The following is an 18,662-nucleotide window of genomic DNA, read 5'->3' as shown; positions in this document are numbered from 1 at the left end:
TATGAAACACGAGCCAGCATCAGCCGAATGAACTGATATCTTAAGTATAATCTTACCGATCGCTTCTTCTCAGATGCTCGCCTAAGCCGCGAGTTGTCCGTTCGCGAGCCGGATCTAGATAGGCTGGTCGCCAAGCGATCGGTTCTTCGCGATGTAGCGTCAATTGTCGTGGTGAAGTTCTCGTGCTACGAAAAGAAAAGAGGAGATTAGAGAAGAGACGATGATGAACGGCGAGCGAGATTCGTAACTGTTTGGCGGATTCTAAGAAGAGAGAAGTGCAGCCGGAAGGAAGAAGAAACGGGCCGGTCCGGTGGGCCCCGGCCATGGGGGAGACAGTATGTTCTCCGAGCTGTGCAGGGAGACCTTGCGGAAGGCAGCAGTGTGCTACAGTTCTGCTCGTGCAGGAAGTCCATCACCATCGCCACCAACGTCTCCGCCGCCATCACCCGCCAAGGAGGCAAAGACTCCTGCCAACTCTGACTTGGCAAATGTCCGTGATGCCGGCCACGAGGGAGTCGGAGACCACCATCGTTCAGGGACCACCACCGGAAGACGAGCGTCGTCGACCGGAAATGCCGCCGCCGAGTCCAAAGAGCCGGCCACAGAGAGATCAACCGATCGCTCGAACGACTTCAGGGAGTACGTTTACGTCCGGTGCGAGACTCATATCAGTTCATTGCTCTCAATACTCTTTTGGGGACCGGTCAAGCATCGACCATCGATCCTTTCATTGACACGAGAACTCGCGCGGTTACGAAATTACTTGACGGATAAAAAGAATTCATGATTTTTGTTACGGAGAAAATAGCTCTTTGTAATAGACAGTTTCATTTATTAGCTCGCGTGTAACTAATCGTCTGAATTTATACAGTTTCAACTTTGCGTGTTTGTGAGCTTTTACACAAATTGAGAGGATGGAATGTCGGTTACAAAATTATAAGGTATAATTTTTATATAATAATTAAACGATTTATGAAATACGCACAATATTTCATATAGCTAGACTCTTGAAAATTGTAAACTTATACGGCTATCGTATTTTCATTCTAAATAGCAATTATTCTTTTTATAATATCAGTCGACATTTTCCGATCAATTAGTGAATACGCGACAAGCGGAAAATTGCGTGGTCGTTATTTTCGCGAAACAATAGCATCGAATGACATTTTCACGTTGCGATGGTCGATGTTCTATGCAATGGATCTATCGATCAATTATCGTGGCTTTGACGTTCGTCCAAGGAAATTGATCCATCACACGCGTCATTCCGAATGATAATCCAATGTACCCCATTCACTTCGTCGTTCATTCCCGTCGAATACACGAGATTAGCCTAAACGCGTCATAGTCGGATAAAATCAACAACGCGAATCAATATCGCGATTATGCCAGATTCGATATGCGATAAATATTTAATCATGGAAATGAAGATGGTTTATCAAGATTTGCGTTAAAACGCGCTGATCGAACCGTTTGCATCCAATTTCGCGATTATCGCCACCAATACAGTTTACTTTGCGTGGACACATTTATGTCGACGCGCATCGAGCAAAGTAACTAATTAATATATTAATTAGAAATATTATTCGCATACGATACGATGAACAAATTACCTTTATTTATTCAAAATAAACAAGACAATATATCGCGACACATGCTCGATTTCGAAGAATGATCTTGATACGAATTCGTCGCAAGAACAAGGGAAAATTTTCTTCTGCGTAAAAAAGAAGGGAGGAGGTAAAATCGTAAACGTACTCCTAGAAAGCGACCGGCGATGCCCACCGACTTCAGTAAACGATTACCCGGTCTCGAGGCGAGGGAGTCTCGCTCAGTGTCCCCCGAGAAGGGGGCACCACGACAGCAACACGAGGACAACCGAAGAGGAGGAGGAGGAGGAGGAGAAGGAAGCGTCGGCAGCGAACGCGGCCGATCGGACTCGAGATTCGGTCGATGGTCCCCAGGGTCGTCGCCCGAACCCGAGGACAACTCCTCAACTTCTGGCGACGAAGGTACCCTCTTCTTGCACGCATGCATACGCGCAAGTTTATTGTTTTGTTGGCGCTGAAATTTTCACGATCAGGTTTTTTTTTTTTTTTTCGATCGGATTTGCCTATCCCTCGGGAACAAAGGATGCTCGCGTGTCTCTCGCACGTTCGAGCATTCGATCGTACAATTTGTTCGATTTGCTAAAACTACAAGGTTGATTTTTCAACTTTTTCTAATAATAATAATAATAACAACGACACAACTACATAGACGTGTACTTAAAAGTGATAGTGGTACTTTGCAAGAGACTTTAATGATGTTTGGATGAGAGTTAATGGAAAGTAATTATCCGCGTAATAAGTTATGTCACAAAGTAGTTTTCAATACAGCTTTTGAGGAGATGCGAAAATGCGTGAAATATACTATATAATCGTTGAATTCGTCAAGAGAAGCTGCCCGTATAATTACGTTTAAACTAAAATTAGAATAAGTTTTATGATTCCAATAAAATTATTCTCAATAGCTAACTATTAAAAAGAGATTCTTATATTTATATATGTGTGTTATTAAAACGTAACGTCATTTTTGTCTTTAATTGGAGATATAAAAACGGATTTATTCTTAACAAAAGAGAGATTGAGATTAGATGGAGATGAAAAGAGATTCTTTGCCATCTTATCGAAACATTCGATCATAATCTCCTGCGAGTACTAGACGCGGAATAGAAGAAGTTCGATAGAATTTTCACATTGAAAAAGCACTCCTGGGCTTTCATACGAGTTTGTTGATCGTGGGCTCTTTGAGAAATCGAGTTCGCAAAGTTGCGGGGAATATCTCGATGACAGAGGTCGACTGGGAAATCCTAGATAGCTTGGTCGAAAGCGGAGACGAGTCTTGATCGTGTGGCACAGAGAAAGCGTTAATAGCTACATTTGATCCACTCGCATGCTTTATACATTTACCACGACGTAAATGTGCCATTTAGTCTAAAAATGGGATACGAGCAGGTGATTTCTCTTCTTGTTGACTTTAGCACAAGATGTTAAAAATGACCATACACGATTCGCGAATCTTTTGATCAGGGAAATATGTGATTTTCATAATGTTGGAAATATTAAATTTCATAGATTTATCAGATTTATCATGATGAGAATTTAGATCATCTATTATAGCTTCTTAGCCTTTTTAACTGTTCAAAAATTGCAGAAAAAACCAATCGTAGATTATTATTCGGCTGTATTATTGTACGGTTTTACCTCTATTTTAAAAATTCGGATAGATGGACCGAGAAATATTTATGCGCCGAATCCTATATGCGTTTTTTATCTTGAGCAGAAAAAGCGAAACTTGAGAGAGAAGAGAGAAGTTCTGGGATTATATTTCCGATGATAATACACCTCCGCGTTTCACTTGTGAATCTTTATGCTCGATATCTATTCGACTTATTTGCAACTCTTTGTAATATTTTTACGCTTTAGAAAAAATACAAATTCAAGTTCAAACAACTAACAAGAGCGCTGCTTTATTTCTAGATAAATAATCGGCGATCGATACGGTTTCTTTCGTCAAGCACTTTCCTATTTAGTTATTTTTCTTGTTCAATCGTCTTTGTAGTTGACACAAATACTCTTTTCTTTGAGATATTTTTATATCTCTTTATTCCTCTTTATTTACTCTTGTGAAACACAGTATGTGCCATAATTTATCTCAGTTAATGTTTGACAGCAGATTTTTGATAAAATTAAAAAATTGATTTTTTTTTCTATAAAATATCTAATGCTTAACATAACACGAGTGTTGAATTTCAAGTATTTAAACTATATCTTAAATGGTATTTTTCAATTATTGAACTGTTCTATAAAAAAGATGTTCAAAAAAAAAAAATTAATAATAGAAAAGTCAAACATTCGTGCAATGATTTTTAAATCTCAATTATTTTTATCACATCAGTATATAAAAATTCGATACTGCGTATTTAGACGCAATCTGCATATAAATGTACAAGCTTATTGACGTGATTTTGGCCGATCGTTCTCGTCAAGATCGCATCGATACGAGAGGCAATACATTGATATTCTCAGCGACGCTTGAATCGCTGAGCTAGCAATTCGATGTGGCATTTTCTCTCGTGGCGCGATCGAGATTTCTTCTTCCTCGAGACTTTTGCGGCTACATCGATTGCACTCGAGGCCTAAAAGCGCCGAAGCCATCTCGCGATGTGCCAATCCGCTGTGTTCAAGAATACCCGTCGGGTTTGTTCGCGATATCAAATTTCTTTCCACTTGTCGCGATATCTATCGCTATTCTCAGGGAATACGCGTATTGTGTCTCGATACACAAGATATAATCTTTATAAATTTTCAGATTGCCTTTTTAAAGCTTTCACGTTTACAATATGAAATCTGTTCAGGAAAGGGAGAGCGAGAGAATCGGACGAAAGAAAGCTTTTTAAAAAAGCAAAAATAATTTAATTATATAAATTATCTCTAAAAGAAATGTATAAAATTATATCCATTAATTCAAATAAAATTTCCAACATCATATTGTTTGTCTTTTTTTCAGGTGAGTATTCGATGATGTTAATAGAGGCGTCTTGCCATTTCTCTGCGGCGTCAGGTATTTATGACTCATTTACATATAATCGAATCTTTATTTACAATTGGACATCTAATATTCCCCGAGAAAAAAGGAAAGGCAGCTCTCTCCGAAAGAATATATAATTGCAACTTTAATCTTCGAAAAAGAAATTTCCTTCTAACCACTATAGCGGAAATCGTATTCATTGATTCCCGGCTTTTACCTCGACCCTTTTTGCCTGGTACTTTTTCAGCAAGAAAGAGCTCACGACTCGTAAACTAATGTAAGTAAACGCGCGCTATCGCTGTTGTTCGGGTTTTAAGAAGGCGCGATTAATCTTAAGAACATAAACTCCAGCGAGGGCACCACTTGATTTAACTTCATTCGATTGTTTTTTTTTTTTCAGAGAATGTATTTTGAAACTCTCTCACGAAGTTGGAACGTTTCCTCCCGTTCCGTTTCCGACGGAGAAAAACATTGTATCGATAAATTTAACCAACATCACTGGCATTCTGAGACTAGCGTTGTTCTAATTGCCGAAAATCCCGAGGCTATCAATCAAACCCATTGTATAATATTGCTGCTTGCGTTCCTCATAAACGTCGACACCACGTTGAAGTTCGGCAACGAGAGTTACTTCCCATTCATTAATTCGATTACAACATTCACGATCATTATTACTCGAAATTAACATAGCTTGATATATTCTAAGATACGTGATAAAAATTATTGATTATATAATTTATATTATTATATATACATATATATAATATATATATATAATAATTTACAATCTATATGATCTTTTATATCATAAATTAATTTTATCTTTTTCACGTAAAAATAATGCCTGTTTCTGAGATCAATTTAGAATTTTATAAATCAATTATGAATATTTTGGACACACTATGAGGAATATATTTATCATAATTTGTTTAACACGGCAATCGTATGCGTGTTGAATATTTAGATTTATCGGCTGCGTTTAATCACTGTTTCTAGATTAACAAGAGAATTAATCGTATATTTGTAAGTACAAAGTTGGTTTTAGACTCTCTTTTTCTCTCTCTCTCTATCTCTCACTTACACATCGATTCTGAGTACGCTTGGAAATATTGGTTGCAAAGAAGATATATGTCACTAACAACTTCCTTCGCTAATGTCGGTACTACTCGAGTATGTAGAACGCGCGAAACAAATCTAGATCGAGAATCTCCGAGTTTCCAAGAAAACTTGAACTTTCGGCGTGCCTCGTCTTGCATATTTGCTAAGTTGCACTTATTTACATTCACTTCGTAGGAAAAATAAATTTACGTAACTTGTTTTTTCACGACGAGGAAAGAGGTGGAATATTTCATTTCATGCGATGAGAGAATTTACTGAATTCGACATACCGTTACACGTCAATAAAACATAAGTCTACACGAATCAAAAGATGTTGTCTCATGAAAGACCGTGCTCGTTTTTCGTTTATGTCTTTTTGTTTGACAATAAGAGCTACAATCATTGTTCACTTCTGCTCCTGCTCTCCTGATAGTCTAATTTTATTTTTTCAACTTTCAGAAACATACGAGAGACAAAAATTTTAATTAATATCAAAACATCGCGGTACGATCCGAGATTTTACCGCGAATTATATATATATATATTGTACATATATATAGCTTCAAATTTCATCGAGTTCACGAGTCTCGTTTAAGTTTTCGTAGCTGTCGACATCATGCGTCTGGAACATAATGTCGACCGAGAGAGTGTAATTTAAACACCGTCTTCATCCGCCATCGTTTTAATTAAATTCAACCGGAAAGATATCGAAGAATCGCTCAGTCGACAAAGATGACGATAATAGTTGGCGTCGTTTGTTTCGCGCCTCGATACACGTTACCCGAATTATTTTGCCTGAATAACCAGACGTCGGTGAAGAGCAGCCCTTGTAGATTTAACGGCGTGCAAGATGTAGCCGGAAACACTAAGGCAAATAACAAAGTTTCTTCTCCGAAAAGTTATCGATTCCGCCCACCGTTTCATTCCCAGGTTCTCTGTTCGTCTACTTTTTCAGACGTTACTTTTTTACGCCGTAAATCTTTCTCTAGGATCGCGCGATGCGTGAACCAAATATTCGAAACGTTTGTTGAAAGTGATTTTCAGTGATGATGCTTCCTTTGATTGCATAAGAGTATCGTTTGCTTTTGAATAAATAGGATGCTAATGTATGCAAATTATGCACCGACATAAATGTATAAATTTTTAGCTGCATTATAAACAAATGAAAAATAGCCTATCAAATTATATTGTAATGAGTATGATTTCAGTATATTTATTAAGAGAGGAGAATGCTGAATATCAACCTTTTTAATGGAAAATATGTTCCGAGAAGAGAAAATTACCTCTTGTTATAGTAGGGGATTTAATACAGCGTAGCATCTCCGTTTTCTATAAATCATCCGAACCCGCGTGGATCTCGTTGTATAACCGGAAACGATGATCGGTTATCTCGCAGTTGGATGCAGTTCCGTTTCGCACGATACTCGACTGTAATAATTACATTTGCCGACGTTAATGGACGATTAATTATTTTCTTGCAAGTAAGCGCGATCGCCGAATTCTTCGCCGCGAAGAAACTCACCTGTCGAATAATTGATTATTGGGTATTGTTTACGGTTCTCTCGCGTAACATGCGAGGTAAAAGTGTGGAATATTGTAACAGCCATTTCGAATTGCCGGCCTTCCTTTCTTTCCTCGTTATAACGGCTGAATCCGTCGTTAAAAGCTACTCCTCGTTAACGAGTTTCTTGCTCATCTCTGGCACCAGCAACGATAAATCGTCCAATTTAGAACGACGAGCCGCGCGCTTACGTCTAAACTGTAAATTCGCGTTTATTCGGCCCGAACGATGAAGCCGAGAAGTTTTTGCCGCCTTCGCGAAGAGACAGTCCTTCCTCTGTTTATTATAGGAAACAACGAAAAAACAACGATCGAGATATATTGAGAAAATATTTAAAAAATGGAAAATTTTAGTCATGTGCTTTTATTATTTAAGAAATTAGTGATTGTAATAAATGAGCTGCAATTAAATTGTTCCTATAGCTTGCAGTTTGAAGAAAACGTCTTCGCGTTTCTCAACGTTCAGCGAAATAGACACATTTTTATTGTCCGCAACAGACTTGCCAAAATTTCCGGCTGGATGTCGGTAGCTTGGCAGCAGCGTATAATAACAGCACCATAAATCAACTGCCGACTGCAGATCCTCGCGCGCTTTAATTCCGCCCTTTTTGCCGCCCCTAAGGAACAACGGGAAATACGTCCTAGCGAGTATTACAACCGCAATTATTATACCGAAGACGGGAGAACGTATTTTTGGTTTCTCTTATTCTCAGGACCTCGAGTGCGGCCCAAAAACATCCTGCTTTCATCGTTGGATCATGTTAGATGCTATCGAGCTCAAAGATAGTAATTATCGCGGCGAAAATATTATAACATTTCTCGTCTTAAATACATATATCGAACGAATTATTTATTTAAAGCGCGATTCTAATTTCGTAATTAAACGAAGAGGAAGGCCAAGTACAACTAAACCTAAATGTCAAACCGGTGAAGTAAAAAAAAACATTATGTTTCGATAACGCATTCAACCATCATCCATTTTCAACCCACGAGAAATGTCATCGTAATGTCACGCACATATCATAATCGATAATATTATAAACGTTCTCAATGCCAATATGGAAAAGCAGCCGAGATGATTGAATTGTTTTCTCATCGAATATCAATAATCAATTCGTAAGCGTGGATTTTCCTGGAGGAAAGCGAATGGAATGCATTTGGCGACCGAATTCGGTCATTAATCAGATGATGCGGACAGCAGGGGCGGCATCGTGGATGAAACGGGTTGGGAAAGTGCTGGGCGCACCAAATTTCGCCGCATTCGAGAATCAATCGCGAATGCTAATGACCCGACAAATTTTCCGATTCTTCGCCGGCGACGATATATCTCGCTCGCATGATAAACGATCGCGACGGATCGCAAGGTCTGGCGCGAAAAAGTTAGCGAGGAGTTTCAACATTCTTTCCCATTGGCGGTGATATTATATTCTGAAGAACGGTGAAAATAGATTTTCCACATATTCGTGACGATTGGATAACGGTTCCTTCGCTAGCAGCGCTTTTTCACGATGGATATAAACATTGAATAAAAAATAGTTTAGAATTATCCATCTTTTTATGCGCGATAATAAATAGCCGAATTATGTTCTTAATAATAATGTTTTAAATGGTGTTTTTTTTTATTTTTAGAAATTTCTTTTTGTCGAACAATGTCATTAATCTTTAATGCATTTACGCAGATATTTAATATCTATGTAATATTCTTATTTTTATCGTCCTTTTTTTGTAATTTTCGAGACTATCAACTGTAGTGACTTTTTCTCAGAAATGATTAGATGACTGCAAAATTAGCTACATCTTTTCCTACAAATATACACAGTTGCTAATGCATCGGTTCGAGGAAATCAAACTGCCAGTTCCTTAACGTTTTTTTTTTTTTTTTTTTTTTTTTTTTTTTTTTTTTTTTTTTAAATCGAATGACCTAATTTATGCCCCCACACTCTTTCGATCCTTCTTGCTTTCGGCGACATCGCCGGAAGAAAGAAGTCTCTTGCGGCAGCCAATTGAAATCCGCAACAAAAGAGGGCAAAATGAAACCTTTCCTCTGTGGAAACCGGTGGAAGAGGAGACGAACTATCTTTGTGGGTCGAGATGCAAGCAATGGACTTCATTGAACATTCTTTTCTCTCTTCAAGATTCGTCCGAGGTTAGAGATATCGCGGCTATTATCTCCTTCGACGAAACCACCACATCAAGTAGAGTTCGACAAGATAATCAGGCATCTGGCGTGAAAGAGATTCAACCAATACTGTAGCCTATTTTCAATTGAAGAATGGTTCTCGGTTAAAGTAAAAAAAAAAATTTAAGTTACTGAAATATTCGAGAATAGAGAGAATTGTCTTTTTTTCCGGGGGAAAAAAAAAGAACTAAAAATTTTGTCGATTTAATATTTGTTATTTTTTTCCCCTCTTTTTTTTATTTCTATGCTCAATACATTTTTTAACCAAATTAGCATTCTCGCATTCTTATTTTAAATTTATTTTTCCTCTATGGAGCTAAACTTCCAAAATTCGCTTATTATGCTTTTCAGTGGCTGGTTAAAGATATAGTTGGTAAACGTTACTGATTGCGCATACATATGAGAATTTATCTTCGCGGTACTTAGTCGCTGATGCATTCACATGGTTTAGAATATGCAGTTTCCAAGTGCGCGAGAGACCTTTCTTTTGCATCTGGGACTTTATTTTTCCTACCCCCGGCTTCTCGCCGAAACTTTCGTCTTATTTAAAAAAAATGTTCCGGAGATATTACCACCCACGTGGCGCGCAGTGACAGAAAGTGGTTTCTTCGTGCTAGAATATGGACTATATGTCCGTTTACGTAAATGCCATTCCAGAATTGGATTCGGCAAAACGACCAAGGAACATATGGCTCTGCAGTGTAGGGATTGATATTTATTCTCATTCCGACATTGAGAAGCAGAAAGCGTAATATTTAAGTAAACTCTCTGGTACAATATACTTTATAGTCTTCACTAAAGTAATGAAGAGTTAAATATAATAAGAGAAGCAATAAAATAATAACGAAAAAGAATAAAATAAAGTTCTCTTATTGTTTGAGAGATATCAAATTACATTTAAATTCTCTCGAGAACAAAATTAAATTTTGTGGAAATAAAATTAGATGAAGTCACGCATACATTCTATAAAGTTCGGAAAGCAATACTAAAAAAATGGAATAATCTCAATTTCTCTTATTTAATTTCTCTGTCACGAAGCTGCATTTACCTTACGTTAATGAATATAAAACGATAACTATTTCCTCGAAACTTTTGCGATTGTTTTCCGGTATCTTATATTATTTTTGGTCATGACGAGTGTGCTTATATATACAATATATACGCAACCATCAATTTCCCGCATTGTCCAATAACACGAAATAGGAAATGAAAGTGAGTGCAGAAAATTGTCGGCGCGAGTAAGCCTGCTTTTGTTTTGGAATATGCATCTAACTGATACGCGCACATATTTTTCTCGCGATTTTTTCCTCTTTCGCTTAGTCTTCGTCGCGCTTCGCGCGATTTCTGCATGCGAGAAACCATGTTTTCAGTGCAATGAATATCACGGCTCGGTGCTTGCGAGAGATTTCGCCTTTGCCCGCACCGAACATACCGGCCGTATCAGATTTATCGATTATATATTTCGTGAGAGATGTGGTCTATTTTTCGCTATTTTTCAAATCTTTATAAAGCATCTGCTGAATTTTAATCGTTGAGTTTTTTTTCTGTACATGTAAATATATTTGCATACATATAAAGCTACTGGACACATGTGCTAATTTCGCAACCATTTAGTCAACATACAGCTGCATAACTACGGCAGGAAAGAGAGAGAGAGAGAGAGAGAGAGAGAGAGAGAGCACGCGTCATCTCGTGAGGCGGTCTCTCGGATGCAAATGAATCAGCATCAAACGTCCAGGCGCGAGTTCCGCAATCAAATCAGCCGTGCCCTCCGTACGCGGAATGCCGACATACGTCAGCGACCGGGCAAATTAAGACGATTCAGCACAGATGGCTTCTGACGCGCATTGAATTAGTCCGTCGTAATTGCGTTCCATGGGCATGAAGACAATTAATTTGTCATGCAAATAATTGCGAAGGCGTCTTTGTACTTCGAAGGCTTCGATCGATTAGAGAATACCTGTGTTCGTCTAATAATGCCTATTCGCGCTTTGCGTTTCCGTTTGTCGGAAAATCTCTTTTCTGGAACACAATACACATCGATACATGTCACGTACATCATATCAATATATATCACGATACGCATTTATGTCACATCATTTAAACTTAATAGCGGAAGAATAAAAAGAAATTTTATTCAATGATTATACAGTATAATGTACAGTACCGTTCATTTTTCTCGTCTTTATACAAGCTGCCGTTTGTGATATGTATTTCATTCGATTTGGGTGTGGTTTAAAATAATTAAAACCCCGACATTCGCACTGTCATAATTTTATTCGGGACGCGTTAACATTTAAATGCTCGCGATTCGTATATAAATCATGAATAATGTAGATGGGGAAGATTCGTCAAATTCCACCATCCAGATTTCTTTATATCGTTCACGAATCGTAAATCACACTTCGCGAATCGCGAATATGCGCAGTCTGGTGTTAGCTTTGTCTTCAATATTATTCTGATGCGCGCACGCAACACGCATATTTTTCCTTTCCATTTCAAACCTCATCTGCCTGCTTGCAGTTTTCGACCGATTCCCCGCAGAGCGTATTTTATTAGGAGAAGTAACATTTCTTTATACGCTTCGTAAATTCCACAGAAAGCTCGATTCCGTATCGAATTCCGGTAAAATATATATATACTACGATAAGGGAGATATCTCAAATCACGACGCGGTGCGGAGAGATACTCACAATAATTAAACTCAAATATAAGCATAGCTCTACTAATATTTTCTTGCTCTTCAACTTTGCTTTCAACATTTACATTTTACTTTCGCGCGGAAAACATGAATCTTTTTATGTTTTTTTTTGTTTTTTTTTTTTTTTTTTCTATATTCACGGAGAGGATTAAATAATATTGCAGCATTTTTTTTATTTTATACATTTTACGCTTTTTCAAATGTCAGATAATTTCGAGTTCGATGGCAAATCATTTGCACTCGCGCTCAACATTGTGACAACGTTACTATAGTTGAACATAACATTCGTCGAAAACGCGCGACGAAAATTAGCATAGCGTCGGACAATGTGGAAAGAAACGTGGCCAGGAAATTAGCACTGGAAATTGCGCCTTGTTGTAACCCGACGCGTCTGACCACGTGGATCATTTATCACTACAGACATTTGTCTTTAACATTTCCAACAAGGATAAATGTCAGCTCGCTTGACAATTTTTTTTTTTTTTTACGCTCGACGCTGCTGTTCAAAACTTCAATCTTACGAGTTAAACAATAAGTTTGAGGAAAAAATGATGAATTAAATAATCAATTACAATGCATTATTGAAATAAATATTTTAATATAAGCTTCGAAAAGAATTGTTATAAAATTTTTGAATATACAAAGACAGAAAAGGTAGCTCAATTTAAATGCGAGTTTCCACTTGAAAGAATATAAAATATAAACGCCACGTAAATTACAGTGAAGTTTAGGTCTAAAGCGAGTCGGGAAAACGCAGGCTAGATTTTTTTTGTCATCGGAACATAAAAAAATAATTCGCGTCCAACGTGCAGTTTAAAAAAAAAAAATATAGCATATTTTTCTCTTACATTGTCACGAACAATAGTCGACATACATATATATTACAGATAAAATATTCGCGACATCCGCGCCGAACAACGAATAATTCCCTTTATCATACTCGCGACCGATGTTATTGTGACGTGCAACGATCTGGCTAAGCGAGGATCATAAAAGTGAGAGGAAATCCACGTTTATGGCTATCATTGTCATAAACGCGAACCAGTTATTGTTGAAACACGCATTCTTCATAGTGCTATGATCTTTCAACGAGGGATTGTTCGAAAGCATTTTCTTGTCTATAATCTTATGTTTAAAGCATTGATTTATCTATAATCCTAATTTTATTTGCGAATCATCTCTCTATACGTGTGGAATTAATTATTAATACTATATTATTGATTTATATTAATATGTAAATAATTAATCGAAATATAAAATGTTATCGGAATATATTCGAAATATATTTGATTATCTTTTCATTTCACGATTCTATAATAATTAATAGTATACATAGTATACATATATTCTTGCGCAAGTTTGTATTATTCGAAATTAACTTTTATTGCCGTCGAAACATTATCGGAGGAGTGACCACCGATGACTGATTAAATTTCTGCTTTCGAAAGTTCATTTTCCCGACCGTTAAATTAATATATCTACCGTCCGATGGTAGCTGTCGCCCTTTTCCGTTCATCGTTGCTCTCCGTGGCATCCTCTTTTAAGGTTTGCCTTGGCATTGTCTTGATGAGGGTGGAAAATGAACGACATCGGCTCACTTTCTCATTGTCCGCAAAATAATGCATTGCTTCTGTTACATTGTCTTATATTTAGGAACAATGTATCTAGTGTACATTTACAATGCAATTTGCTCCCTTACAAAGACAGCGTTTTTTTTTTAAATATAGCTAGATTAGTTTTGGTAAAAACTATGTAACCAGTTGTATCGAATTCAATTTTAATACTTTAAATATATGATAAATAATAAGAAAAAAACGCGAAACATTTCTGGCTTTAGATTAAAAACTGCAAGATTTAGTAGTGCCCCGGAGCAAATATTGATTACATATTGAGTGAAAAGATTAAAACTTCTGATGATAAGTTTCTCGTGAATATATATTGTTTTATTAATGGATTTTTAATTTTCGATGATTTCCTCATTATCGAATCTCGCTTAATGAAACAAAAGATGCGCGTTTATCTTAACACTCTTGCGTTTGCGAGAGATCCACCAGAGTGTTGGGATATCGCAATTAGCGACTCTGATGATTGACGATTTAATTGCGATGCGAGGCCCCATTGTCCGATCGAGATACGCGTAGCTCTCTCTCTTGGGGAGGGATTGCGCTATCGGCAATTTAAGCGCCTTTTCAAAATACGTAGGAAGAGCTGAGAGAGAGAATGGATTACGGGCATCGTGTCGCCGATAATTAACTGGCGCACGTCGGAACGCTCCGGAAAACGAGCACCTGCTATTTCTTTATCGGCGCCTGACGGTAATTAACTCTCTTTGGCGTACCGTTAAATCGGCCAATACAAATTCATCATATCGATCCGCGAGATCCCCGATTACATGGACGTAATCAACTGTTAATGCTGTTGAAGAGAAAAATTGAAGTTGCACGACTCTGCCATATTTTACGCTATTTAAATCTAGCTATATATAAATTATTATTGATATTTCATCCATAAAATTATGAATTTTGTGTCAGATAAAATTATAATCTGACAAATCTAAATCCTTGGATAAATAGAATTGTCTTAAACGCCTAATTCTACAGAATCTAAATGTGATAATGGGAACATTTTTCAAGTCTGTTGTATTTATTCAAGAATCGTTCGTACAAGAGCTAATCTAATAGAACTTCTTACACACACTTTTCATGGACTGTCAAAGCAATACAGACTACTTAACTCTTTTGTAAATTATCGAACGTTAAAACCGGTCTGAAAGCGTTCGATTCGCGTTTTGGCCATGTTATATACCTAGTGCGCGTATACACGAATGACCGAAACATGTTAAACGCGTTAGCGTGTATTTGCCAACTAATTAAACGGCCGCTGACGTTTGCACTCGGGACCTTGAAGTGCAACGCGGCGAGATGATCACCGATCTCTGTAACAATCTGCAAATAAATATCGCTATTGTTATCACGCAACTTCAGGAAGCGAAGTGAAGTATTTGCGTAACTCGATATTCTCACACGCTCTTATTGATAATTTATTAATAATAGAGAGAGTCTCCGCCAAGATTTATGCAAATCGATCTTGTCGCTTGCGTGGCGATTTCTTACATAACGTAAGAAACCGAGTTTCCTATCGCTATTCAAGTAATACTCGGCTAGAAATAACAGAATTTATATTTCTACATAATGCGTTTTTTTTTTATATCTGCACTGTTGTTTTTTTTCTTTTGCGTGATCCAGGCTCTATTTAGCTTTACGTAAAAATAATTTTGAAATCAACAAAATTATTTGAAAGTTTTGGAACTTTATTAAATAGAATATATCGCATTCTCTGAATTTTTTCACATATGCATATATCCGTCTTTAATCTTTTCAGATTATTTTGCACGAGACTCTTCGAAAATTTCTGAGCGCTGGTGAATACTCCCGCTTTTTTTCTCTAAGTAGCAATGTAGAGAGAGTATAATTCTGAACTGTCGAGATGCGATAAGAATTGTTACACGTCCCGAAAGTACCTCCAGGCAAGCTCACGTAGGAACACAAAAGACTCCATTTAAAAATTGAAATGCCACCGGCGGCCTGATATACGCCACTAGCTTTTGTGTGTCCAGAAATTCCCAATTTTGCATGAAAGGTGGATTATTTTTCCGAAAAATTAATAAAAGTTAATTTTTCGCAATCGCACCTATATATATATGAGTCTTTTATTTAAAAAAAAAAAAATATATATATATATATAAAAACATTAAATTATATTTCAATATGTCTTTATAAATTACATTTAGAATTATTCGAATATTAAATAATATTCAGCAATATTTAGAAAAAAATATTTATAAATTTAAAACAGAGCGCTTTTTTTGTCCCCGTCGTGCTCTTTAAACTCGAGTAGATCCTTAAATTTTTCGCGGGCTGAATTATAGAGTTTCTCGTCGGCGGACGTTTTCACATAGTATCCTTGTACAAATAGATGCAGTCAGGTAGCAATGACGTGATCACATTTGCGATTCTCTCTCGTAATCACGAGGTTACGTAGTCACTACTCATTACATAGATGCAAGAGTTGGCGTATATATTTATTTCCGCATTGCCGTTTTGTTCCATCCCGATATGTATCCTCGCTACAGTATTTTCAAAAAGTGTATATCTAAAGTCATGCGAGACGCCATTCGCATTCTCCGTGACACGATAAATGCGATTTCGATTCTCTTGCCTCTCGTGATTCAAGCCCTCAAGATAACAGTCTGAAAATATTTTCTAAAGGTTTGACAGTGACGCACTAATGCCTTTAGACCTGCGGGTATTATGTTCTAAGAGAATAATTAATAATTTCTAAAGTTGAGTACGCTTTGAAGTAAATTTTATAAATTATGCAACTACTCTATTTCCGTCTAAACGTTTCATACACCGGATACACAATTTTGTTGTTCCATTGGGATGCATCCTCGTATAAATCAAGACTTAAGAAATTTAAATTAGTGAGAAATTATTTTTACTTATTCACTGACAGAGAGAATTAAGAGTAGCGTAAATATCTATACATCTTCAACGTGTCGTAAAACCAATAATTATTGTACTTTACAAAATCCTAACAAGAAAGTCGTTAAACGCCGCCTTTGAGTCCTTCGAGCCCTCCCTTTAACGCAGCTTCTCTTTCAATCTGACAAATTGCCACGACGTTTTCCAAAGTACCTCCGACACAATCGTATCTTTAATCCACAAAGAGTCCTTCCAGTTTATCGTTCGATATCTTGCTTTTTCGTTCGCGATGCACGTTAGTGCAGAGATTATGTCTCGACGACGTTTCTTCATCACAATCTTGATCAGCAGCGTTTCACCCTGTCCGTTCTCATTATCGCTAGACGATGATGTCTTAATAACGCGAAATCTAATTCGAGAGCTATTCTCGTAAGAGCACCATCGACACGCGATAAAATACTTCTTCTTCTCCATAAGCGTCTCGCGTTATCATCGTTAGCGTTCTCATCTGACGTTGTTCCGGATCATTATCTACCGCTCGATACTTTAAACTATGGCACATCCGCTATAGGAAGGGAGATTCACCGCCAACTCGAATTATCCTCTTCCCATTTTCTCACTCAAAATCTTATCTCGCAGTCGGGACCTAGGTACTCCTTTCCGTCATTTTTTATACAGATACGAAGAAATATAATAATTGACTTTTTTAAATAATTGCTGAAATGAAAAATTGTATCATTCACCTACTATATTAATTTGAAAAAAATTATTTTTTATTAATATTTTAAGATATAATTTCTCTCTAAAATCTATATATATATATATATATATATATATATATATATATATATATTAATTTTAACATTAAAAAAAATTAACTGTGTAAATGTAGGCATTTCTAAACATCTCATTATACTCTTTCCTTCTTTTAAAATATATTATAATAAAATATCAAATGAATTATAGATCATTTATATATAAAAAATATATTGCTCGTTTGTATTTGAAAAATAATTTTCCCAGACTGAAATCGAAATTTATACAGATAGCTCAATTTTTTTTAAAAATATAACATCCCTTTGCTTCATTTGTTTTTTGATTGTAATCATACTTGAATTCAGGTAGCAATAAAAATCCTCGGAATCTGCACAAATAAGAACGAGATCCACTGGAGTCTCAAGATGAATTACGTTCAAGATATATGCCTCATTCAGAGGCCACGAGCCTGCATATCGAATCTTTTCACTGACTCGAATACGCGCCCGAGTTTCACCCAATTGAATCGGTGAATGTCTCCAAGTAAAGCAAGGATCCCTCTCCGCGCGAGAAATGTCAAAGTTCAACCACCGTATACACGTGTGCGCGTAATGCACCAAGTATACAACCCTGTATCTATCGCTCGATGCTCGTTAGTATAATGTAATTTCTTCACGTTACGCGTAAACGTCTCTCGCTACTTTCGACTCGCTATTGCCGACATTTTGAATTTGTTTGCGATTAAAAGTGACACGCGAAATTTTTTCACCTTCGTGATAAATTTTGGAAATTCGTCTTTCATCTGTTTATGCTTTTATCGCAATATTTTATTTTCAAAAACTAAAAAATTTCATTTCACTTTCAGTTTTAAGATTACGAATTATTTGACATGATAATGCAATCAATTATTGAAGAAATTAATCGACAATTAATACATCAAATTCAGAATTTAATCGCGATAACTTTAAATAGTAACTTTGATTAAATTCTGTGCCTCCTGTACCTTCCACGGTATGACACCACTGCTAGAGGGGGGGGGGGGGGGATTTATGAGGGTGTACTAGAATATTAATACGCCGGCGCAAGATGCTCGAAGCGTTCGAAACCGTATATATCGCAGCATACTTTTAATTAAGTTTTTATACACTGTACCATAATGTACACTCGAATCTTTAATAATTAAAGGATATTGAACGAGGAAGTTGTTTTATATGAGAAATTCTCTTTTGCAGCTGGAGCCGCTCCTGAGGAAACTAACCAAAGGTCCAGTTCTGCACACAATCGCCACTCTCTCGCGAAGGGTAAGTTCGGC

General features: G+C 36.9%; 1 protein-coding gene across 34 annotated transcripts in view; it reads left to right on the top strand.

Annotated features, from left to right (window-relative positions):
* Positions 1-18,662, top strand: part of LOC138936797 (ensconsin) — a 139,045-nt gene that overhangs the window by 97,508 nt on the left and 22,875 nt on the right. For 20 of the 34 annotated variants that reach the window (XM_070302510.1, XM_070302506.1, XM_070302499.1 and 17 more), the window contains one exon: positions 18,583-18,651. The exons of 1 other annotated variant lie outside the window; for it this stretch is intronic. In XM_070302510.1, coding sequence (XP_070158611.1) covers positions 18,583-18,651 — 69 coding nt within the window. Of the gene's footprint in view, positions 1-73; positions 655-1,764; positions 2,013-4,551; positions 4,606-18,582; positions 18,652-18,662 lie in introns of all 34 variants that reach the window. 13 more of the 34 variants (XM_070302472.1, XM_070302480.1, XM_070302478.1 and 10 more) reach the window with 4 other exon arrangements.

This window comes from Polyergus mexicanus, unplaced genomic scaffold, assembly GCF_030449975.1.
Source record: "Polyergus mexicanus isolate NDT 795.1 unplaced genomic scaffold, iyPolMexi1.0 SCAF_10, whole genome shotgun sequence".
NCBI classification, from domain to species: Eukaryota; Metazoa; Arthropoda; class Insecta; order Hymenoptera; family Formicidae; genus Polyergus; species Polyergus mexicanus.
The sequence above is the reverse complement of the archived record's forward strand: the minus strand, read 5'-3'. Positions and strand labels throughout refer to the sequence as shown.